At 34.9% G+C, this 25,922-nt stretch overlaps 1 protein-coding gene across 1 annotated transcript; it reads right to left on the reverse strand.

The window, feature by feature from the left end:
* Nucleotides 1-3,452: 3,452 nt before the first annotated feature.
* On the reverse strand, nt 3,453-14,152 carry LOC117177968. The gene is made up of 4 exons (XM_033369117.1): nt 14,137-14,152; nt 13,896-14,024; nt 9,740-10,021; nt 3,453-3,700 (listed from the first exon to the last, which is right to left on the reverse strand). The coding sequence occupies exons 1-4, from the start codon at nt 14,150-14,152 to the stop codon at nt 3,453-3,455; spliced, it is 675 nt and encodes a 224-aa protein (XP_033225008.1).
* Between the last annotated feature and the right edge of the window lie 11,770 nt (nt 14,153-25,922).

Genomic DNA, 25,922 nt, shown 5'->3' on the forward strand with positions numbered 1-25,922 from the left:
CCCCCCCCCCCCGCCCTAGTTATTGTCAAAAGGTCCACGTTTTGAAACCCCGTGCATCCGAAAAACACGTTTTTACAAATATATCTGTCTGTATGTCTGTGAGCTTATTTTGAAATTTTTTGAGTCCACATTTTTTTATGACCACACAAAAAATAATCAAAAATTTCATTTTTTAATCAAACTATGCAACATTGGAAAACAAATGATAAGACAAACATTGTGCACTCAAAAAAAGATCTACAAATTTGTTATTAATCAATGCTTTATAGGACATATATTTTTTGGTTTATTTATAAAAAACATGGAAAATGCAAAAATTTAATTTTTGGACACACGACACAAGCTAAAAAAAATAAATAACATTTTTTTCCAGAAAGTAGAGCAAACAAATTTTTAATAATGGTTTTTTTTTACATTCTCATCAGAGAAGGTATGAGATTTCTGTAAATTTGACAACCTCCCCCCGCCCCAGTTTTTGTCCAATATCTACGTTTTGAGACCCACTGTATCCGAAAAATAGGTTTTCACGAATGTGTTTGTCGGTCTTTCTGTATGGTACACTCATTTAGTGTGCTAAACCAAATGTCAATTTTAGGAATTAAGTTGAGTGCACAGCACAAGATACGTTATAAGAATGTGTTCGCTAAAGCCGAAGGAGCTTTAACAAAAGAGAATTAAAAATCGCCAAATTACTGTTGTCGATGCTTTCACCTTTAGTTTTAAAAAGTCTATGCACAAAGATCAAGCGCGCAGCGCGAGATAAATATATTATCGAGCGGGAAGCGCGAGAATTAACAGTCGTGCGCTCTAGGCGCGTTCAACTTGTTCACAGATTTTGTTTACTCAAATTTGTAAAATTATGTCCAGAACAATTAGTCTATTTTATGTTTAAAGGTTGAAACATACCCATTTGGTAGCACTGGCAGACACATAAGGTATTATCGATTAAAGAACGGATACCTTATGGGAATCGAGGTCATATGAATCCAATAACAATTGCTTATTGTGAATATAATGCAAAAAATAAACAATGAATGTATGTAAAACTGGTGTAACATATTTCTGATTCTTGCTTATCCCTACTGATGTCTTCAATTTTGTTGTGTTGGTTTAATCACTACAATAAAATAAATAGTACATGTGACAGGATTTGGATTCCAGCTAAAGCCAATTCGTGGCAACGTGCACTATACTAGCCTAAATTGTACGTTTACTTACGAAAGTGAAATGAGAAATAGGTTAGCCTTAAGGAATGACTATTTCGTTGTTGAACAGCGGGATGCAACTGTACTTGCAACCCCAAAAAGCAATTTCACCTACCGCAGTAGTTTCACTTTGCTTCGAGCATTCGAAAAAAAAATTGCTTACGAATTTTGTTGTCAGTTTATATCGAATAAGTTGAAATTTCCAAGGACCCGTGAATTTACTTTGCACAAAAATGAATCCTTTTCTTCGACATTTTCGAGATACAATAATGTTTTTGTAAGTCAGCTAGGGCTTCTTTGATTTAAAAAATGGGTAGTTTAAAAACTTGTTTTAATGCACTTTAAGATAATTATATTAAATCTTTTGTTTGATAAAACTATAGCCTCGATTTATCGAAAGTAAAGATTAAAATAGATTCTACGATGGAATCTTCAAAAGCCTTCCTGACTATGGGACCGTTCGCTGTTCTGATCAAGAGCATTTCCACTCATTTGATGGAAAGGTCCTAAAAAACTAGGATATACTTATAACCGGAAATACTGTGGGGAAAAGGGCCCATTACATTCGCGGCCTGGGCCAATAAAACCTCAGAGCCACTACCGCGTTTGTCCACAGGGGTCAGGATTGAGGCTCAGAATATGCCTTTCTCTAGCACCTTAGCCTTATATTCCTCTGGGGCCACCAAATCCCAGAATTCCAGGTCCGTTACCAACTGGTGGGTAATTTCGTTCGGTCTATGCTGATACAACTTACCGCCTTCCATCTTCCAATCCGAAAATATCCAAAGCCGCTGCACTACCGACTGCAATCGCTTTTTGTACCAGTGGTCAGCTGAGTCTTTAAATTGGATAACAATTTGCTCTGTCGTTAAATTTTCTTAAGTTACGTAACCATTTTAAATTTCTATGGTCAGTAATTAGCTTAAAATGCAAACCCTCCATGTATTCTAGAAATTTCCTAATTCCTAAAACGACTGCGAGGCACTTTCTCTCAGTAACCTTATAATTGCGGTCGGCGGTGGACATGGTTCAATTGCGAATGCGATTACTCTTTCCTGACTAACCTGAACCTAATTCAATACCATGCCCAGATCAGTAGCAGTAGCATCCAATTGTTCAGTGCCTCTTTAAGTAAATATAAAGCTTTACGTTGTTTCTCTCCCCTCTGCTTCTTCACATCCAGCCTAAACAGTCTAGTCAAAGGCTCGACCACCTTGTCAAACTTGGGAATGAGTCATCTGTACCACGATGCTAGGATCGTGAACATACAAAGCTGTTTGACGGTAAGCGGTGGTGGATATGTGAGGATGGGAGCTTCATTTTATGGATCTGGCCTCAATGCCTGCTTGTTGACCAAAAAACCCAAGTACCATACCTCGACGTAACAGAACTTACTCTTTTCTGGGTTGATAGTCAATCAAGCCTAAAAAATTCTGTACAGGACCTTTTCGAACCAAAGCAAATGCTCTTCAAAAGTCTCAGTGACGGAAGGGGGTAAGCGTCCCTTTTAGAGATGGAATTTAGCTTCCTACAATCCATACACAGTCGATAACCCCCATCACCTTTTTGGCCATCACTATAGGAGCCGAGCATTCACTAGAGGACATGGGTTGCTGAACATCAGGGAAATTATACAGTATATTTCCCTTATTGATGCGTGGCCTTGTATGCTAATGTAGTGTAATCACCAATTGTATTGCATTAAATTGACCCATTCTCTTGGAACTACTTTTCTTTTAATTAATTTCTGCAGCTCCCTATCTTGGTTGCTCGATAAATCTAAAATGCCGCCGCAGTTATCCTCTGCAGTTAACCAAACAACGAGTGGATAGACTTGCTTGTCCGTCCGTACTTGGTATCCAAATCGCATAAGAACGCTCCATAAACACCATATCAAAGTCAGATTGCGCGTCTAGGCCTAAGAACCCTTCCGATGTTACAGTGTGTACTGCTTTCGCCCTTCTCCTCGGAGAAAATGCGTGCACAAGTAATTTTAGGAATTGATCAATCGTGCTCACTTCTCTTGTGTATTGAAAAAAATCAATTTTTTTACAGATCCAGCAAACGTCAACTTTGCCAAAATAACTTCAAAAGAAAAATCTAAGTAATGAGTAGGATTAATTTTATAATTGTGTTTTTCGATTTTCCTTAGGGATAGGTAAAAATCACAGAAATGTTCAATCAGTTCAATATATTTTCATTGTTTATTTTTTCAATTATATTCACAATAAGCAATGGCTACTGCATTTATATGACCTCGATTCCCATATAGTATCCGTTCTTTAATCGATAATACCTTAGGCTTCTGCCAGTGCTGCCAAACGGATACGTTTTCGCTGTAATTTGGTACTCACGGAATTGAGCTTCAGTTGGACATATATTTCTATCTGTAAATCTCATGCTGGTTATTTGCTGAGTATGCTCATCACGATATATACTAATTTCTCTGCCAAGTATGTGGGTGATGTCAGATGATGGTGAACCCGGCGCTGGAACTTTGTGAAAAAAAATTTGTCATTAAAGTAGAGGTTTTGAAATTAATCTCAATATCTGGCAACGAACAAATCACTGTTGTTATGTGAGAGAAAATAGAACGCCCTTAAACATTAAATAGACTAATTGTTGTGAACATAATTTTACAAATTAAATATAATTACATACTAGCAATCAATAATCTGAGGAACAGGATACTAACCAATTAGGGCATATGATAATATCTCCAAGATTTTTTGGGCTATACAGAGATTAAAGTATAGTTTATAAAATTTCAAAGAGTCTTCTGAACTTCATAAAGATTCTGAAGGATTTTATAGAATATTAATTGTCTTAGGGTATTTTTAAACGAATAAAATAAGTTAAGGAATCTGTATTATTATCAGAGAACCACAGAATTTGTTAACCTCTATACAGACAATGAGTTATGAATTAAATAAATTTTCATCTAAGTTTTTTTCTGGAAAAAATATCTCCTTTCGTTCCGTTGGGAATCTACAGACTAAATAGGTATATGAATTTAAAAAAAATTTAATTAAATTTTTTCTGAAAAACGTGAATTTTAATGGATTCTCCTCAAAATAGAAATATTTTAAGAATTTTATAATACTTCTATAAGTTTGAAAGATTTTCTCAAGAATAAGGGTATTTTATAGGAATTTGATTATTTAAAGATAATTTAAAATATTTTGGCTAACATTCGGTTTTAAAGAATTTCGAAAGATTTTTAACGACTTCTTAGGGTTTGTAAGATTTTACGGGGCTAAAGATACGCGATACTGCATTTTCTAGATTGAGAGAATGAAATTTTACAGTGCAGTAAGTAATTAAGGGATATCATAATATTTAAAAGATTGTAGAGATCCAATTATAATTTATAGAATTGCGAAGAGATTCCTGAACTTTATGAGGATTCTGAGATATTTAATAGAATCTTAAAAGTTTTAGGTTATTTTTGAATGATTACATGGAATTTCAGTGAATGTTTAAGATTTTAAAACATTCTTGTGCAGAAATTTTGACTCCATTTTAACGGTTTCTAATCAATATAGAAAGATTCTAAGCATTTTATAATATTTATATGAATTTGGACAATATTCTAAAAAATGACAGAATTTTGTAGGACTTTAAAGATTCAAAGGTAAGTCGAAATATTTCGATTAGCATGCAGTTTTAAAGAATTTCTTGAACTTTCGAAAGATATAATATTATTTCGTAGGGTTTAATATGCGGTTTTAAAGGATTTCCTTCGGTTTTAAAAGATTTAAAATTATTTCGTAGGGCTTACAAGATTTTTAGTACGAAGATTTACCTTTTTAATTATAAATTTCATATTTTTTTAAGGGAAAATGCAACTAGCTGGTTCAAAATTAATCTTTTTAGTTTAGCATTTTAACAGTTTGATTGAAAATTCGTTTTTTTTTAATTAATTCAACTGCTTTCAATTTATAAATAGTCTTTCAATTTATAAATAGTCTTTTTTGGGTTAGAAATTATATTATTCCGGTAGAAAATTCAACACTTTGGTTAGAATTTTTTTTCTTCTTTAAATGAAAAATCTAATTTGCTTGAAAATTCTCTTTGGGTTTAAATTCTATCTTGTTTGGTTACAAGTTGAACTGTTTGAGTGAAACCCCTTTTGTTTTTAATTAATTAAACTGTTTTTAATTTATGATAAAAACATTTTTTTGTTGCAATATTAACTACTATATTTTTTTATACGAATTAATCTTTTTTTGTAGGAAATTATTTTTTTTATTTTATGATTTAAGGATTTGTTAAAAAATTGAAGTATTAGGTTAATCAAAAAGGTCAATTCTTATCTTTTTTAAATATATAGTTGATCTTGCAACCAAAAAAGATTTTAATTGCAAGTTGAAAGCAGTTGATTTACTGTTTTTTAAATTCGAAACAAAAAAGTATTTAAAAAGAAATTAGTTCAAATGTTAATAAAAAAAGAAGAAAATATAGAAAAGGCTCTATAATCTAACTTGTCGACGACGTGTTCAGAAAAAAACTATTACAATTAAAAGATACGCTGCTTTAACATTTCTGTTATCATTTTAACAATTTTTGTTGAATTCGCGACATCTGAGGTCGATGAAGTTCTCTTCCAAAACGATTCATGGTCAACGCAGTGAGCAACCTCCTAAAAATAACTAAGCCTGGACTTATTAAAACGTGGGCATTCGAACAGGAAGTGGTGACAATCATCTTTTTCTGCACCACAATATAGACACAGCTCCCCCTTAGGCAGGTTACAAGAGATCTGATCAATAATTATGTGCCTGGAGTGCTCATTAATAAAACTGACTTGTGCAAAAGTTCTCTTAAAGCTAAGATTCATTCTATTATGAAGGTAGGGCTGAACTCCCATTTTTAAGGGCAGAAGAGGCCATATCTGCAGACTCCTTGATTGGGTGCGCCCTGAAAGATCTCGGATGAATAAAAATCCTTCGTACTCCTTAAGTATTAGATCTTTATACCCCGCGAGTGCATCTAAGCTAGCAGATTCCTACAGCTCGACTACGTTGGCTTCTCTGAAAAAATGTTTCAACCGATTGAACCAGTGGGAACTATCTTTTCCTTGTTCGGACCTCGCAAATTCAATGAGGCGCAACAGGCACTTCTGAAGCACCATGTAAGAAAGGTAAAGCCTACCCATTTCAAGTCGAACTGCGTAACCAGGAGTGCATTGAGGGAGACGCAGCAGGCCCTTAAAGAATGAGAGCTGCACCCTCTCAAGGAGATCTAAATGATCCTGACCCCAAACCTGCACCCCGTACATAAGAGTACTTATTATTAAGCTATTATGAAGTTTAACGTACGTTGACCAAGAATCAGCCTTGGTGCTGTGATTTATTCGCATTGTCGCACCTATCGCAGAGTTGGCTGAGCTTAAGAATTTCGTTGCGGCGATTAAAAAAGTACAATTGTATAAAAGTGGAACGCCTAGATAAGGGTACTGGTTCACTACCTCAATTTTCTTGTCACCGAATTGGAAAGACTTGAATTTGCTTACAGAGGAGCTACCTCTCTTGCGGAATATTACAATCTTAGTTCTTTTCCAGATTCACGGTTAATATATTCTGGTCACAATATAAACGCAAAGCTTGAAGTTTCCTTACGAGCTCAATCGGCGTGTCAGAAAGCAAAGCAAGATCGTCTGCTTGAGCGAGTAAAAAAACTTCAATTAAGCTGTTAATAGCAAAACTGCTACACCCCTGCTCAATCAGAAACTTTTCTAGATCATGGATAAAAATTGAGAACAGCAGGGCGCTTAGTACCTTACCCTGCAAGACGCCCTGTGTTACCTTAACAAAGCAAGTTTGACCATTGTTACTCCTAATCCTTGCATACGCGACTTCATAAAATTTTTTTATCACTTTAATCAGCTTAGAGCTAACCCCTATTTTATGTAATTTTTTCCATAATAAATGATGAGCTACCGATAGAAAGGCACTTTTAAAATCTATAAAAGCTGCGTACACCGCAGATCTAGGGTGTCTCAGGCGAATCTGGATTATAGCTAGCAAAGTAAACAAGTTGTCGAGACACCCTCTCCCAGCCCTAAAGCCAGATTGGTATTCCGGAATTATTTTATTTTCGTTCGCCCAAGCAATTAGCCTTATTGAAAAAATTTTGCGTAAAAATTTTTCCAATGCAATTCCCAAGGGAGATGGGTCTATAATTGCCAGTATCGCCAGAATCCCTCTTCTTATGCAACATAAACATGGATAATTTACCCCAGGACTTCGGTAACTTTTCCTGCAAGATGATTTTGTTAAACATGTACTCCAGATATAGAATCCAATTTTCTGGTAACCTTTTGTAAAAGCTATAATCGATACCATCGCACCCTGCTGCCTTTGCATCTTTACATGTTTTTAGACTGTCCTTAATTTCCATTGCAGTTATATGACTATCGAGTAAGGGGTGGGCATTACTTAAAGCGAAATCAATGTCTACAAGTCTACTAGGGAAGATTTCCAGGAGATACGCGTGCCATATTTCATGGTTGATGATATTTGCCGATTGTGGCGTAAATCGATTTCCATTAAGAATTGACCAAAAAACAGTAGAATTGTTTGCTGCAGCCATCTCGTCTATCACTCGCTTTTCTCAAGTATTTTCCACCAAGTAATACAATTTTTGACCAAAAAGTTATAAAATGGTTTGAACTTTTAAGGTTGGCAAAATTTATGGTTAGAATTGAAGGTTGCAATAAATTAATTTAAAACACTTTCTTTGAACAAATAATCAATTAAAGGGCAAACGTGGAGCTTAGAGACAATATTTCTAATATCTGACTAGCAGAATACTGAGAAATTAAAATAAAAACACGGCAAAAGTGACCGTCTCTGTAATGGAAATGGAATTGCGCAACTCACGCTACTTGTCCGACAGTGTTTACAAATCTTTAAAACTTTTTGAACCGTGCTTGCGTCGCGCCGACACCGCGATTGGTCAATGTATGAGCACTGATTTTGAATTATATAAATATTCAGATTTAATATTTATAATAAATGATGATTGAAAAATACCCAAATAGAATTTCCCTAATCCTAAAATAAGTTTTTGACTGACAGATACAAAAAATTCGATTTGAATAAAGATAGGTTATGAATTCTGAGCTCAGAAAAATAAATCTTTTTTATTTTTCCAACTGATTAATCTCGTCTCTGTCGAGTTTTAAAATAAAATTTTTGTTTATTTCCAACAATATGGCTTAAAATAAAATTAATAATTTTACTGAAAAAAAAAGAAAAATTAATTATTGCACTGATAAATGTTATATCATACATTTTAATAATAATTCGAAGAAGACCTGTAACTAATTAATTACACAGGCCTCCAATTAATGGGGCCATGTCAGTTGTTGGAATGCAGAGGGTCATTTTCGAAGTAATATTGTTTACGTAGAATATGAATCTGGGATCAGAATTGGCCCACAAGGTCAGGATTTTAAGACATTTGAGGTTATGTACCCAAAAAATGGCGTTTTTGATCAATTTTGAGGCTATGTACAGAACACAAAATTTTTTGAGATTTCAAACACCCCGAACACACCTAAGTACAAATTTTTGAGGGAAAACACCCAGTAGAAAATGTCTGGCTCAAAGTATTTAAACCAAATGCTCAATTCATAATGGGACATATCTCGCAATTTCAAATTGGCGTAACTTCGTAAAGAAAAATGGTAATTAAACTCTGCTATTCTCAAATTAAAGAGAAAAAGCAGTACTATATGATACAACTAAAGAAAAAATCCCAAGAAATGTTGTATTTTCCTTACATAACTTCAAATGTAGCCAAAAGAACCATTTTTTAGGTACATAACCTCAAATATCTTGAAATTCTGATATGATGGGCCAATTCCGACCCGGTATTCGGGTGGTACGTGAGAAATTACTTCATAAATGACCCTCCACTTTTTAACAAAAAAATCATGTTGGCCTGTGATAATCTATAAATGATATAAAATATATAATATTGTATAAAAATAATCAAATCATATTTATATTATTAAAACTAATATTTTTTGCTTAAAACTAAAAAATCTTATAACATTTTTATCAGCATTTTAAAACATTTAAAATTCTTAATTTAAGTCAAGATCTTTTTTTCTGATGTTAGAATCAATAACGTTTATTCAATGAAGACCGCCTTGTTTTTTTATCTGTTGCTTCAAAACTCTAATTTAGAACTAAGAAATTACTTTGGATTTTTTTTCAATTATTATTTCTCATAAATATAAAATTTTAATAATTATAGAATTCAAAATCAGCGCCCTAACAGTGAATAATTGGGTTTTCGGCGTCAGAAGAAAAATAAATAGTGGTAATAAATCCAGAAGAACTTCAAAAATACTAGAAGATTTTTACTTTCATGAAGAATGATGGAATATAAAAGATGCTTAACGATATTTATTATTCTCGCAGTATTAGACATACTTTTTACGTTAGACCAGTGATAGTCGGTTTACCTTGTTTTCATTTCAAGGGTTGTAGGGCCCTCTTTTTAAGTGTGGATATACTTACATCCTTGCTGATTAAATTCGGGTGCATTGTCAACTCTTGCAATAAACTTATGGCCATCCCGCTCCATCATGAATACAACAAAAAATATACCATCTTTAAATTCTAAGTATTTTGTAACATTGCATTCGTTGTAATCTTCTTCAGTTATTCTTCGATTGTTTTTACTTAACTTAATACGGTAAGGTATTCCATGCACATCAAAGAATACACGAATCCATCTTTCAGCATAATAGAAATTTAGAGGAGTAATTTGTGGTGGAGGGACCCTTAAAGCATTTGATTCTGTAAAGAGAAAATAAAGATTTGTGATCAGGTGTGTAGTCCTAAAAGAATAATTGGCCTGGCGGCACTTAGGTAACATTTAGAACATACATCTACTATAAAAAAGTGAAGCAATTTAAATAAGAGTAAATATAATTTAAAATCCTATTTAACGTCCAATAACCAAGTTAATGTGAAGAATTCCTGAAAATAAAACCAACAATATTAACGACAAAAATTGGGCAACCACTATGAAATGTTCCTATTTTAATCTGAAAACGAAAATTTGGCAACCGACCAAATAGTCTTTCTGCTCTTTTTTATTGTGATTTAATAAGAATAAAAATAAGTGAGACAAAAAAGAAAAAAAGTTCGTTTTCTCTTTAGAAAGAAATAAAAAAGAGGAAAGCAAAATGAGAAAGCAACCAACCAAGTCGTCTTTTTTCTCTTTGTTTATTTTGATTTAATAAGGATGAAAATAAATATAACTTAAATAAATAACTTCACTATCAATCCCGGTTTTTCCCGGTCTCAGAATATGAATAAAATTTAATATCCTACAAGTCTTTTCTTAGATTTTTTACGTATCTCGCAAAATTTAGCGTCATATTAAAATTTCCTAATTGTTCATATCAATAAAAAAAAAAAAATTAAAAACAAGGAGTTATGTTAAAAAATGGTACAAAGAACATTTTTTATGGAAATTTTAAACGATGACAATTTTCCAAAAATTTTCAGGATATTTTGTGGTGTTTTTCGGCTAAAAATTTGAATTTTCGATTTTCTGCAAACTATTTTCGAAAAATGAAAAAAATTGCAAATCCTATTGAAAAATGGTAAAAAGAAATTTTGCAGTGCTTTTCAAAATCTTTAATTCCTCTTTCAGGCCTTTTTCGGATTTTGTGCCTGTTTAGTTCGAAATTTGAATTTTCAATTTTTCAAAAAAAATTAGCAACATTTTTTATATCCGGCGCTTTGTGGCTTAAAATTTAGATTTTTAATAGAATTTTTGAAGTTTTGAGGTAACGGAAGGACAGACGACCGGACAGACAGAAGTTAAAGATGGAACTATTTTATTCTAAATTTGTTCATTTTTGATTGAAAATTAAAATTTATAACTGAAAATTAATTATTCACTTTTTATTAAAAAGTGTCAGAATAGAGGACACGTGCATACTTACACGTACCCTTTCCGGGCATTATATATAATTACTATATATTATATATAATGCCTGAAATACATACTTTCTCTGTAACATATGCTCATTGAGAGCTATGACTTATTAGGTTAAACAAGAGTAGTAGCTAGTTTATTATAATTTATTGTGTATTTTTATCATTTTTCTCTATTTCCGAATGGAATAATAAAAATCGAAGGAAATCACACCTAGCGCAGCTGTGATGGACGGTTTTCCCATCACGCACCAAGCCTGGAGGCATGACTCACGCTTCGTCACATCTCTCTCCTTCTCTCTCTCTCTGCCCTCCGAGTGAAAAGCGTTGAATTTTCCCATTTACCTTTTATGAATTAAAAAAAAATTTTTTTAAATTAATTAATTAATTAAAATTTCGTTCTAAGGGTTAAAGAAAAATAACAAATGTTTTACCTTATACATACGTATTATTTTTCTTATTTTTTAAGTGCGCACTTTTTCCTTAAATTACCATTTTAATTTATTGTGAAAAGTCAGAGAAATTAAAGATAGCTTTTATATAAATTCTATTTTATATTTTATTGTCATTCCGTATTTTCTCATTTATTTTTAAATTGTAATATGTTGTACAAATTTTGCTTTTATTTTACTTTAATATTTTAACGTTTAGTCTGTAACATCAATTTTATTTTATTCTAATTTTTCCTTTGTAGCATGTAATATTTTATTTTAACGTTTTAATGTTCAATTCAACTTTTCTTTTGATTTTTGATTTTGACTGTTTCTTCTTTGTAAATTTTACACTTTCACAATTCTACTTTAACCGTTTAATTTTGCACTTTTGCTTTTTCTCTGTAATATCAATTTTTACTCTTGATCTGCTTTATTCCTGCGTGAAATTTAGCAATATTTAGTTTGTAATTCTATATTCTACTTTATATTTTCTCCGCAATTTGTATGTAAAAATTGCACAATTTCCATTGTTGTATTTCTTTTTCGATTTCTTTATTGTTCCGCAAACGAAATACCGCTCGTTACAAATTTGAGCGGCGCGCTCAGCTCAGCGAAGGAAGGGGATGCCAGAGGCAGCTGCAACGCCCCTCCATCCACGACGCGAGTGGCCGAGAGATCCGGGCCAATCGCTGGCCGGCTGACTCGCGGCGGGCGAAAATAAAAGAGGGTGCGTTTAACCGACTGCACGCTCTCTTGCCCCAGACGATCAATTAAGTAACCTCAGTCCCTTGATCTTCTCCGGAACTTCTTGTACTGACTTTTTTTAACAATACAGAGTGCTTTCGAATTCAAAAATCAATTTCAATATTTCTCCTTTATTCTCCTTCTCATCATCCTCCAAAATTTCTCTCTCTCTCTCTTTCACTATACTTCTTTCCGAGGCTGGTAAGCTCCCTTCCAGCTCCATAATTCTCTCTCACTATATTTCTTTTCGAGGCCGGTGAGCTCTTGCAGCTACGTCAACCTCTCTCTCTCTCTCTTCTCTTCAGGAAGCCGGTACGCTTTTCTCACAGCTCCGCGAGCCTCTCTCTTTAATTCTTTCCGATACCGGCAAGCTCCCTTGCAGCTCCACTAGCCTCTAGCTATTCTTCTTTCAAGGGGTCGGTAGGCTTGTCACACAGCTCCGCAAACCCCTCACCTTCTCTTTCTCTCTACTTCCTCATCCAAAGCCTATACCTGGAAACAAGCAATCCCGTTTTCGCCCTGCACACACGTGGTCAGTGGCACTCATGTCTCTTGACGTGAACGCTCCCTTCACCAACAGCAAAGAAAAATCGACCGACCATAGAGCGAGCCCTCTACCTTCGGGTACAAGATGGTTCTCTACGCTTTACCGACTATCAAACGAGGCTTTAGTCCCTTCATGAACTGGCTTCCCACCAGAGGACATCTTCACTAATGGATGCACTACAAGCGTGAAAATACCTGCTGGCTACAAAGGGCGCACCTCGAGTGGCACAGAAAACTCCGACCAGCTGCCAGAACAGACCCGGGTCAATGAGCCAGCTTGAGCAGCTCCTGGGACATTCATGATCCTCAGTTTTTCCGAAACCGGCTGACTCTCGGGACTCGCAACAAGCCTCGGTTCCTTATAAACCGGCTAACAACGACACCCATCTGCCATTAAAGGGACTTCGGTGTTTGACTAGCCTCTGCCTGGAGGCACAAACGGCCCTTAACCATAAAAATCTTCAACCCAGTCTTATCATCGTAGATCAATTCGAATTTTTTTATAAAGTCCTTCAAGGTCAAACAACTTTTTTTTCAATCAGTGCAATTTTGTTTTAGTTCCTAAAAATTTGCTATTGGTCCAAACTAAATATAACTCAAATTTAATCTTAAAGTCAGATAATATTAATCAGAACCCCAAATTCTGATGAAGTAGATATATTTTGAGAATCTAGACACCCTGCTTGATGTATTTTCAGAGTATTATCATCTTTGGACATCATAATGACTATTGGCAAGGGAAAAATTTAATTTGTTCGTTGTGTAAGATTTTTGACCAGGGAAATGTACTGTTAATTTCTTTTGTCTACGTGATCTATACTTCACAATTTTAAATCAATATTTAAAAAAATTATTATAGACCCTGTAGACAAAACTATTAGGATACCATTGAAATCCAACCTGTTGGAGTTGCAAAGAAAATATTCTCGCCTCTAAGCTAACCAACTAAGCTATGAAGCGTAGTTGGTTAAATAATCAGACCGGAAATATATACCTACGTGGATTTCTAGAACTTGAAGCTCCATCGCCAGAACTTGACGCTCCATGGCCAGAACTTGAAGCAAATTCGACAATTTGTTCGCGTTGTGTAGATATTGGAGTTAATGGTGGCTTCTCAGCAACTCCGCCTGTATGATATTATATAAGGATTTTTATTAAAGAAATTTTACAAGAGAAACTCAAAAGTCAGAAAACGGCAGAAAAAGGATTCGTCAAATTCGCTACATGATCAGTACAAACCTGGACAACATGACATTTTGGAAGATTTTAAAAGAGTTTTAATCAAATCTACTAATCTAATAAAAATAAAATTTTAAAAAACTGACGCAAGGCACGACGCAAAGTTAATTGACTACAAAGTTTGGTTAGAACCACTTTAAGCTAGAACGTGCGTTTTCAATTTAAGTCGTAAAATATAGCTTACAAATTAAATAAATTAAATTTGTGGAAAGAGGACAAAAGTTGCAATAAAATGTTTAATAACAAAATTCTTTTTTTTTTTGATGCGCTCTTTTTTTAGTTATAAACTCAAAATAACAAGAATCCGTGTGTTTCAATACCAATGCATATTACTAATAGTAAAAAAAGAAATTTATTGAAATAATCGATTTTTCAGGGTAGCTGAGAATGAAAATTAATGCAAAATAAGAAAAAATATTTTAATAATTATGAAAAATAAAATTTGGACATTTTTTCAAATATCAAAATAAGTAGTACCAGTCCGAAGTACAGAAATAAATAGAAGTTTCATCTGATATAATAGTATTGAACGAGCGCCTTGCCTGCGGTAAATACATTATCGAGTTTGTTAAATTTATATAAAGCTTAGTAATTTATTTCAGAATTATCATTTGGAACATTTATTTTGTATTCTTTCATTAGTTTGTCAAATGTTCTTTAATTATAATCCAAATATGTTTGAAAAAGTTGTATTTTTATTCAATTTTGTGTGCTTTCGATCTTCAAAATCACAGAGTTCCTGAGTTAAAACATTTATATGTATTTACAAATTAAAAGAGCTTTATGTTAAACAATAAAAAATTCAGCAATTTAAATTATTCACATTTGAAATATCATAAATTTCGAATATTTAAAATTGAAAACTCTTGACGGTTGAGCTTTAAAATCAGATTGCAGGACTCTGAATTGCAAATATTGTAAAATTGAAGAATTTGAACTGCAAATCGTCAAGATTGGAAAATTTGAATTAAAACCATTCAAACTTAAAGAATTTTCAATTGTAAATCTTCAAAATGGATCATCTTTACACTGCAAATCATAACAGTTGAAGAAGTTTCCATTATAAGTCTTCGAAATTTAACTATTTCATGAAAATGTATGAAATTAAATACATTTCAAATTTTAAAATACAATTATTGAAAATTGAATAAATTGTAATTCCATATTTTTAAAATTTATAAATTGTCAATTGTAACTCTTAAAAATAATGCAGAACTTTGATTGGAAAATTTTTTGTAATCCAAGAGTATCTAATTGTAACAGAATTTATCGATGAAAATTTTAAAATTACTTACAATACTATTCACTATAATATGTATGTTGTCAAGAACAACCAGAGAAGTTTTAAAAATAAATTAGAATCCGCGATACACGCGATAAACATTTCGGTGAATTTTCATAAATGCCCATAAACTTCCCTAAGTTATCATTAACTTGCACGACTTTCATTCATTTTCATAAATTTTGTAAAATTGACAGAAAGTTTTTTTTAAATGGGTTTTCGTATGCACTTTTAAAACAATTTTTTTCTGAATCCCAGCAATTTTTGTTTTAAAAAAAAGTATAATATACTAACTTTGATCAGAACGTCGTTTACGACCCTGGCCCTTGCTTGATCCTGGATGCCTAGGTGGTCGCTGATCAGATCCTTCTGTAAGATAAAATACAGTGATTTTCATTAAAGAATTTTTTCAAGAAACATAAAAAATGTTCTATTGGTCTAAAATAAAGGGGGTTGTAAAAACTTCTTCGTTAGAAAAATTAATGAAAATTTTAGGGGATTGTGAGGAATGAATTAAATTGAAAATGGAATAAGCAACATCGTGCTATTTGTAATTGTTGTTAATCTTTATTAAATTTTATTCTTTTTTTTTTATTAAAATAATCTTCATTAATCTAATCTTTATTAATTTAGAAATCGGTTCAAGTTTTTGTGCTCGCTCTTTGAGTTACTGATAAATAATTCGCAATTGTCTTGAAATGTAATTATATACGTTGAACCTTATGAAACATATATAATATAGATTGTCAATCACAATTAACTTAAACAAATATCCTAACTCGATGTTTCCTCGTAAAACAAAATTATTTATTCTTTATCGCTATTTTATTGATATTCCTTTCGATGATAAACCAACGAAGTTAATTAAATAATAGTTCATCTGATTGTTATAATCATTGTTTTAGACAAAAACTAAGATTTGTCCTTATTTTTTATATGTTATTGAATCTTTGTAATCGCCCCAACTGCTAGGATCATAAGGGACTGAACTATAGGGATTTTTTGAAGTAGTATAACAAGGCTCAGAAGCGAAGCTTTCGGAAAAGCACATCCATCCTCGCTTTCTGCTTTGGGAAGCGAACCCCCGCCAGCGTATCGCCAAGGCTGCCGTGTTGGCACATAAGATAATCACGACACCGTCTGAGTTACAAGGACTCCCGAATTAATTAACTGTTACCCGGAAATAACCATAAATTTCCCAAGTCGAGAAAATTTCTATAGATCCATTCTATAGATCCATTTCAAATGGTATTGAGGAAGATAGGTGGTAACTGTTTCGCGCCACAATCACAATACCATACCCAGTAGGCTATCTGACTGACATTTTTTAGTTTCGAACCTGTTGAACATCATTATTATTTCAAAAGCTCTAGAAATGGCTAGATAATCTCTGGTAACGCACCAAACATTCTCACTTTTGCATACACAAATAGCTTTCAAGGAAATCGAATTTGAAATAGTGTAACTGAACAAGGTCAGTTTATTTTTGTTTTTTTTTCTGGTCTGTTAGCAGCGTCCATGATGACATTGTGAAGAGATATCGAAGTATAACGAACATTATGTTTCTATGAAACATAACCAATGTACCATAATACAATAGCAACATGTGCACATAAGCCAAAGTATAGTACGCCAGACTGACACGTACAATACTAGCCGTGTATAGGATCAGGGACATTTCCATCTTGAGCTTTATTTTACGTGTATTCCATAGACAATTACGCAATCTAAAGCTGATATTTGGTTGCAATACCGAATCGTAAAGACTCTCACTCTTATCAATCCTGGCTCTGGGATCTTCTGCGCATGCCGTAATATTTCCCATTGAAACTATTCCTACTTCTCTCTTTGCAGCTTATCTTCGAGGCATCCTAAAGCTAGGTTGACCTAAGAAACTCCAAGAGATAATTATCTCGAAAGTTCCTACGTTAAACGAGAAAATTCTTGCAAATGATAAGAGCTTAACCACACCCACCTTTGAGAATTTCTCGTTTACTGGTTTTCCTCTTCTGCAAGCGCTTCAACAAGGTTCACCTCGCGACCTTTCTGTAGCAAACCTCTGGCCAGATATCCATTCGGATTTTCCATCTCAGTTAGTGAACGGGACCTGCTTATGATGACATTAGAAAATCGATTGAAATGGAGGTAAAAATAGGATTTTGCTGCAGCAAAAACGTACTTAAACGTTGTTGATTATTACTGATAATTGATAATTGAAACTAAGATATCAAAATTTGAATTAGCAGATATGTTCGGAAATTCTACCAGTATTGTGGAGTAGAATTACTTTCTTTCTTAATACGGGATTAACCTTTCGTGCAGTCGAAACATTTTGCAATGGCGTTTAGCAACTGTTTGTCCTTTTATGTTTGCAAAAGTATTTTAGTTCCACAACAGATCTTGCGAATATATAGGGATGAGCATACTGCTTTCTGCGAATTTTCAATTCGTCAAAGATAAACATTTATCCCACCAGCATTCATCTTAAATGTATAAACAAGAATATGCATTAATTGTAACCAGTCCATCGTTGATAAAATATTGTTGATGGCGTGTGATCCCTCTTGCCTTAGATTAAACGTATTGACGCAAACTGCGAATCATAGAAAGTGGTCTCGAAAGGCTTTAATTTGACTGCAGAGTCAAAGTTTTTGTATCACTGCACTTTTGCACACTTCACTATTCCACATGTTTCGACAGTCTAATTGTGTGCATAAAGAACGCAGCTTAGTGCAACCTGTATTGGTAGTGTCACCAAATAGATACACACTATACATTTATTGACCATATTTTTCGCACATCAGGAACCAGGATACTGCTACGCTTTGAAATAAGTTTAAAAAAACTGAAAATAGGATGAGAGTGGTTCTCTGAACGATCGAGAATTATGGTAGACTGAGGCAGTCGATATGCCACAACGATTCACAATCTCGGCGACTTTTATCAAATTTGTGGTGCTATGCTAAACAGATATTATGCACCAATTTACATGCAAGTTGCGAATTTAGAACTCACCAGAGATCTCCGAGGTAAACTTTGCTTAAGCACTCATAGAAAAAGAAAACCCGCAAACCAGAAATACTCAAAGATGAATGCGCTTGAACTGTCATCATGTGCAAAACTCTCTATGTGTAACGTTAGAAGTTTTGAGAGACTTTGTTGTAATTTAGCAAGATGAGATTCAATTGATAGTCTTGCGTCATGCGCAGACGATACCAGATATAAGACTGATAAAAATGACGGTCTTTTCACAATTCTGTATTGCAACCAAACCTCAAGTAAGGACTACGTATGAGCCGCCTATTGAAGACCTGACACATTGACGATCTAGATTAAAATGACCCTATTCCTATCCAAGGCTATTATTGTACGTGCTAATCTGGCACATGAACACTTGCCTCGTATACACATGTTGCTTCCGTATTATGATACATTGGCTATGCTCGATTAAAAAATAATGTTGGTTATCCTTCGACAGCGCTTAAAAATGTGATAATGTTCGATGCTCACAGAGAAGATCAATAAAATATAAACTAAGGTTACTTTTTTGAGCTTCACTCTTTAGAATTATATTTTTCTGAAAGTTATTTGAATATGCAAAAGTAACAATATTTGGTTCTTCACTAGAGGTTATTTAGCCATTTTTATAGTTTCTGAAATAGTGCTCTTGATCAGCAGGTTCGAAACAATAAAACGTCAGTCGCATAACCTACTAGATATGATCAATAACTATTGTATCAAACAATTATCACTTCTCTTTCTTGATTCCAAGCCTTATCACCAAAAGTGATCATGGTAGGAGACCATCCAGGAGATTCAATAAGAAACGCAGAAGATGTCAAGCCAGTACCAACGCAAGTGGAATTTCCAGAAATAGGGTGCGGTAAATACATATTCAAAAGAAAGAGTTTCGTATTCTTATAAACCTCGAGCCCAAAAGTCGATAAAATTGAATATTTACTCATAAATACGGTTCCCATAATTTTTATCATAATGAGCCATGCTAAAGTCTCTGCGAGGGAATAATAGTGCAAAAGAAAAGGGTGACATGTGCTAATTGCAAGGCCGCTCCCAAAGGTGAAGACTTGACAAAAAGTGTGTGCCTCTGTATGGTTCCGTGCAGAGTATCGGTCAGACTTCAGTATTAGTCTATGACTAGACCTGGTCATATGAAACTTCATTTAACAGGTACAAAGACATCGAATCAGTTTTGCTAACTAAGCACATTCTGTCCTCATATTATTTAACCAGGCTAAAAGCTGACGGTTACAATACTTTCAATCTGAGGCAACAATAGAATAAGCAGTTTGTCTTTGCTACTTTCTTTGTTACTTTTCTTTAACTTTTCACTTAGTGTTTCCTGCTTGCGGTCACTTTACGTGCCGCTTGTTGAAGTACAATAAATTGTTATTTTACTGCCGCTCCGCAGGCAGATAAAGTACGCTTGTTCTGCTTATTTCAGAATAAGTTATTTTATACTCTAATGCAGGAATACTATCCTTACATGTGGGTCAGTCGTTAACTTCTACATCTTCGTATAAAGTTAAACTTTACTACCAAAGTAGAAAATCTACTTTTTTATCAAAAATTTTAATACTAAATTTCCAATTCTAGTAAATTGGTTTAAAAAAAACAACATTTTTTAAAGAAATTTTTAAATTTCAATCAATCATCTACATTTTTAACTAAACAAAATTCTTAACTAATTATCGAAGAGTTCAACTTTAATCTATTAAATAATTAATTCAAGTTTTGACCAAGCAGTTGAATTTAGAGTCAAGTAAATTAATGTGCTCAACTAAAATACAAATTAAAAATAATACATGAGTTTTTATGCAAGTTGTTGAATTTTTATTTAAAAGCAATCATTTTTAAACAATAATGAAATAGTAAAATATTGCGTTAAAAAATTTCATTATTTCCCTTTTTGACCATTTTACCCCTCTATAGCTTCCAATCTAACTCTCTTATAATTCTTTCCTCCATTCCCCTTCCATCATTTTTCTTTCTCTCCTCGCAAACCCCTCATCACTTTTCCTCGCCACCTTTCTCACTTTTTTTACGAAGTTGTCCTTTCTGTTCCTTTCCCTCGCTTTTGCACTATATTTCTCCACCACTTCCCGCTTTCCCACCATCCCTCCTCAACCTCCCCTTTCTTTTATATTAACCACTCTTTTGAAGGAGGAGCAGGGTAAACGCTTATTTTTCGGCCTGTTGGCCTAAAAAAATTGACTTGCTTACATTTCCATTTTTTACAGAATTTTCTTACAACTACATCTTACAAAGTACTACCCATCCACACCTTATAACTAATCCGCTCGCTCCTATAGCCTAACCTTCCTCGCTGCGCCTCGTCACGCTTCGCACGCATTTCGCTCTTTTGTAGCTATGCCTCGCATTACGAGCCTCTGTCTTCGCTGCTAACACCTAATACTTAACTACTATTTACAATATTTACATTTTTCTTACATCTAATTCCTCTCCTATTTACAATCTTTCCTTCTACATTCCTCTTTCTCCTTCCTTCTCTTCATCTCCATCTCACCCAACAACCCCTTCACCCAAGCTACTGCCCTTTTGTCACCCCTTTCATGCAACAATACCTCCATGCTTTTCCCCCTTCTTTCCACCTCTTCACATTCCTCCAACCAATGCTCCAATTTTGCATCCCCCTTCCCGCACAATTCACACATTCTCTTCTCTCTAGAAAGCTAGAACCTATTAATATTCTCCATGCCACCGCATCTCATTCTCGCTATAAGTTCTTGACTTCCTTGCTCTCCTTTCTTACACAAACATTGCGCTTTCTCCCTTGGCTAAATCCATACATAGTTTCCGTTATACCTTGATTTTATAATTCTCTCCTTTCCTTCCGCCTTCTTTTTCTCCATACCATTCTTTTAAACCAACTCATATACCTCCCTTCCTTCCTGGTGCATTCTGCTAATTTCATCAATATAAAATCCATTCGTTCTAAAATACCTCTCCCTTTCTACCTCCATCTTTGCACCACTACGTCTGTTCTCCTTCTCCTACCAACACCCCATAACCAATTTACGTCCCCTTTTTTCCAAAAATTTCTCCTCATATTTACACGCTCGATTCCCTGTTATAATCCCTGAACTCGTTCCTCCTGTCACCCTCCTGACAATATAGTTCGGCGTATTCCTTGCCAACTCCAGTACCCACTTTACATACCTCTCCTGTACCCTATTTACCTCCACACTTACCTTCCAAACCCACACCTCCACTCAGTAAAATAAGACACTCATCACTAGTGAATCAAACAATTTCATTCTCCTTTCAAAATTATCAGCGAACAATCTCTTTCCCAGCCCTCACACCTGCCTCATCGTCACATTTGCCCTTCTCACTCTTTCTTTTATATGATCATCCACTCCCCCATTTCTTCGAAACAGGAAGCCTAGGTACTCAAACTTTACCTTCTGTACCGCTTTTCCCTTTCACTTCCACCCCCCTCCCCAAAGTGTTGGGCTAAGCATGCACCCTTGCCTCAACCCCATATCTATCCACAATCCCTCAGAGATTCCCTCCCCTCCTCTCATCCTATCTTTCGTCTCCTCATATACCTACCTTACTCTCTCGATCATGCCCCTCTTCACTCCCCTTTCTTTCATTGCCTCCCACAACCTCCCCGCATCCAGTAACGGGAAGGCGCTCTTTAGATCTACAAAAAACGTGTACACTTTGGCACCATTTTTGGTTAATTCTCTATTCACCACGTGTTGCAAGATGTAAATATTGTCAATAGTGCTCCTTCTCTCTCTAAAGCCCGCCTGCGTCTATGGCAATATTCCTTTCCCCTCAACATCCTTTCGCAGCCTATCTGCTAACACCATCGCATATATTTTGTACGCAGTATTCATGAGCGTTATTCCTCCCTAATTTTCCTGCCTCTCGCTATCCCCTTTCTTATACAGTCGTATGATCAGCCCCTCTCTCCACCCTCTTGAGAATCCTTCCCCCTTCATACTTTTTTCACTGCCCCCTTCAGCCTCTGCCTTACTTCTTGTGTGCCAAACAGTCACGCTTCGTTCTCTACCTCGTCAATCCCTGCTGCCTTCGATTTTTTCAACTTCCCTATCTGCTTCTCTATCTCCTCGTCATTCAGCTCCTCTTCATCTACCTTTCTGTTTCTTCTAATCCTCTCATTTCTCTTTCAAGTTTCTGACCCCTGAAATAAATCCTTAAAAAATTTCCTCCATTCATCGCTCCCTATCTTCTCATTTATCCCCACCCTAATTTTGGAAGTAAATTTCCCTTTCGCTAGAATCGTCAAAATAATTTTTCCTAAAGGCCAGAATTTTAAAAAAATGACTATATTTGGAGTTTCTGCACTTGTTTCTAAAAATAAAAAAAGTAGAGTTGTAGGAAATGTATTTTTAGAAAATCTTAGTCTGGATTTATTCAAATTCATCTATTTCTATAAAATTCTAGAGAAATCTTCAGTAAGGAAAATTGCATTTATAAAATGTTACAACTTTTCCACGATCCTCTGCTTTCCGATTCCTGCCCACTATCATTTTTCAAACCTCTCTTCAATTTCACATCACACCCCTTTAACATCTTCCCTTTCCTTCTCGCTCTCTTATCTCTCTCCATCCTTTCACGTCTATCCCTTAATTATCTTCTTTTACTTTCCTTTCCCCCATTCCGTCTCTGCTCTACCTCTCATTTTCTATTAATCGTCTCCTTTCTCATTCTAACTCTCTAACCTCTTCCCTTTCACTTTTAACCAGTTGCCTTCCTAACTTTGCACAATCCCATTCTTTTTCTTCCTTACCCACTAAAAAAGAAACTACTTGCTTTAATCACTATCATTCCCCTACTTTAGAACTATCCCCTCTATCCTTTTTCAAGATTTAAATTATATTGTTAAACTTACGACCAAAATTGATTAAAACGACGAAGGTAATGAACAGAGTTACAAAAAAGTTCTTCATGTCTTCTTCTCAGATTTCGTGAAAGATAACTGATGAGTCTGGATCATTTCTACTGCTTTATATATACCTGAGCATTTTACTAGAATGACGAAATATTCCATTTGGTTAAGGCAATACAACATTTTTATAAGCGAGGACAAACTATCGAAGGCGAAATCAGAGCGTGATATACCTCGGCCTCTACCCTCCTACTCTGACCCGCAAAAGCTGTGTCAACAAAAGTTTACCAGACCAGCGTGAAAGATATCTAAACTCTAAAGTATATTAAATTGACAAAGTGACAGAAACTCTGTTTTTTCATACATTTTATACATTTCATGATTTTTTAACCCAGTAGTTAAAGAAGAAAAAACTTATTTCAGATCAGAGATGTGTATTCACAATTAAATAGTTAAAAAGACCAATATATAACAAAAAATAAAAAATTTTAACAATATATATAAATGCTTAACCTTAGTAATTAAATTTGTAACCAAAAAATATGAACTCTCGACTAAAAAAGTTGCATTTTCAACTAGGTGAGATGACATTTCTGCCAAAAGAGATTAATTTTTAACAAAGAAGACGGTTTGTAAATAAAATTGTATAAGGTTCTACGATGAAACCAGTAGAATCTGATCTGGTGCCATGTAACTTCTGGTGAACCCGTTACATTCTTGTTGGAGCCTAAGGTCCGTGGTACATGTTCCTGAGGGTCGTCATCTTCTGGATACCAGGGTACTGACTGGTATTCCGAAAACTGGGCCATTACTGCGCCCATACTTGCCTAAGGTTTCCTGCTCTGACCCTCGTTTATCGTTTCCGAATTGGCTCCGTCAGTGGCCTGTGTTTCTCTACCTTGATGAATTTCTTGGTGATCGGGGTCTTCACGATTGTCCATTCCCGCTGACTCCATTGCTCTAAGTTACATTGAAGTTGGTTAAAAAAAAAACCAAATGCCAAACCAAAATCGCCAAAAACCAAATCGCAATTCGGTTTTGAGACATTCTTTTATTTTTATTAAATAATTAACACTCGAGGGCGAATTTAGGGGACGAGTGTCTTCGAGCCGTTCAAAAAGATATTGAATTTTTGAAGACGCTCAGGTCTTATTTACTTTTTAGAAAATTGTGTTTCTGCTACCAGCCTTCACTGGTCAGTTGTGTTCGCAACCAGGTATAAAGGTTTTTAGTCTCTAAGCCGATTGTACACAGTCTGTCAAGTGATGGAAGGATTGTAAAATCTTGGCCTCCGATTCTTTTGACCAAGTTACAGGATTTTATGCCTGTAGTTGCTCGAGAAAGTGGAGGAAAAAATCGAAAAATATAATTCATCTCGAAATTCGAGGTTTCAGCCTGAAAATAAATCTTAAATATTTTCAATAGAAGGAAGGGTCTTTTGCCCTTACAATTTTATTGGCTCGGAGCCACCTAATAAAGTTAAAATGTAATAACGTGACTCGCACATGATTGCTTTTAGCGTTGAGTTTCTTTTATCGATAGCCGAACTCTGCAATCTGTGTTTCTCAGCTACAATATTCAGACTGTCGTTTTTCGGCTTTGCTGCGCTTTTTATTTTCTTGCCCCAGTTCTACCTTCTCGATTTTACGCATCATCGTAGCAACAGTCATCAAAAAACCATACCGACTCTTAGCAGAACCGCTGTATATCACACCTATGGCCATGACTCACGTACGTGAGGTGAGTGACTAGCTTTCTGCATCTATCTCGCAAGTTCCTTGGCATATGTTTGGCATGCGTATATAGCTTTAAGGTTATAAGCCAGTGATAGTTGTTCATATTTAAGAGCTCGGATCACATGGACAATTGCTTGAAACGAATATTTTGGGTACATTCATTGCAGCTCCCTTATAAAGTCTTGATATCTCTCCTGCTTTTCTTTATCCTCGGCAGAGATATTGCAGTCGGCCGGACACGACATTTCGATCCCAAATATAGTTCGCTTCTCGAAGTCTTAGAGAACAATGTGAGGTACTTCTCTTTTTGGATGATTGGATTTTTTTTCAGAGCGTTCAGTATGGCAAGATGTATAGTAGGTGATAATGTATGTAGCGTGTTCATGATACGCTTTGCACCTATCGCTAGGAACTTCTTAAAATAAAATTCGATCGCGGTGTACTTTTCTTATTGTTTATGTATAAATAACTATTCGGGGATCTTTCCGGTCTCAAGTGGAAAGGCTCAAGACTTTCTTCACCCCATGGCGTCGTCGACTAGGATTCGCAGTCATCTTCTTTTCAGAGAGGCTTCTACAGTCCAGAGACCTTAATGGTACTTTCTTCAGGCAGATTCTGGTACTTTTTGGGTTTACGAGGGTGGATTGATAAGTTTCCGGCCTGACCAAGAAAAACAACGTTTTTAAGAATTTTTTTTTTATTTCGCAACATAATCTCCTCCAAGGCTGATACATTTCTCATAGCGGTGTTCTAATCTATTAATGCCATCGCAACGAATGACTTTTTGGTCCACTGTTAGCAAACGCGGCACCCATCTTGCGCAGAGCTTTTCCACATGCAAATGTTGGTGCAAAATATTGTGCAC

This window comes from Belonocnema kinseyi, chromosome 1 (genome assembly GCF_010883055.1).
Source record: "Belonocnema kinseyi isolate 2016_QV_RU_SX_M_011 chromosome 1, B_treatae_v1, whole genome shotgun sequence".
Lineage (NCBI taxonomy): Eukaryota > Metazoa > Arthropoda > Insecta > Hymenoptera > Cynipidae > Belonocnema > Belonocnema kinseyi.

Excerpts from the sequence above, each read along its gene's own strand:
- LOC117177968 (XM_033369117.1), bottom strand. Across the intron at positions 10,022-13,895 it reads TTCAAGTTCTAGAAATCCAC|AATCAAATGCTTTAAGGGTC; the intron begins GTAGGTATATAT and ends TTCTCTTTACAG. Across the intron at positions 3,701-9,739 it reads CGAATTTAATCAGCAAGGAT|TTCCAGCGCCGGGTTCACCA; the intron begins GTAAGTATATCC and ends TTTTTCACAAAG.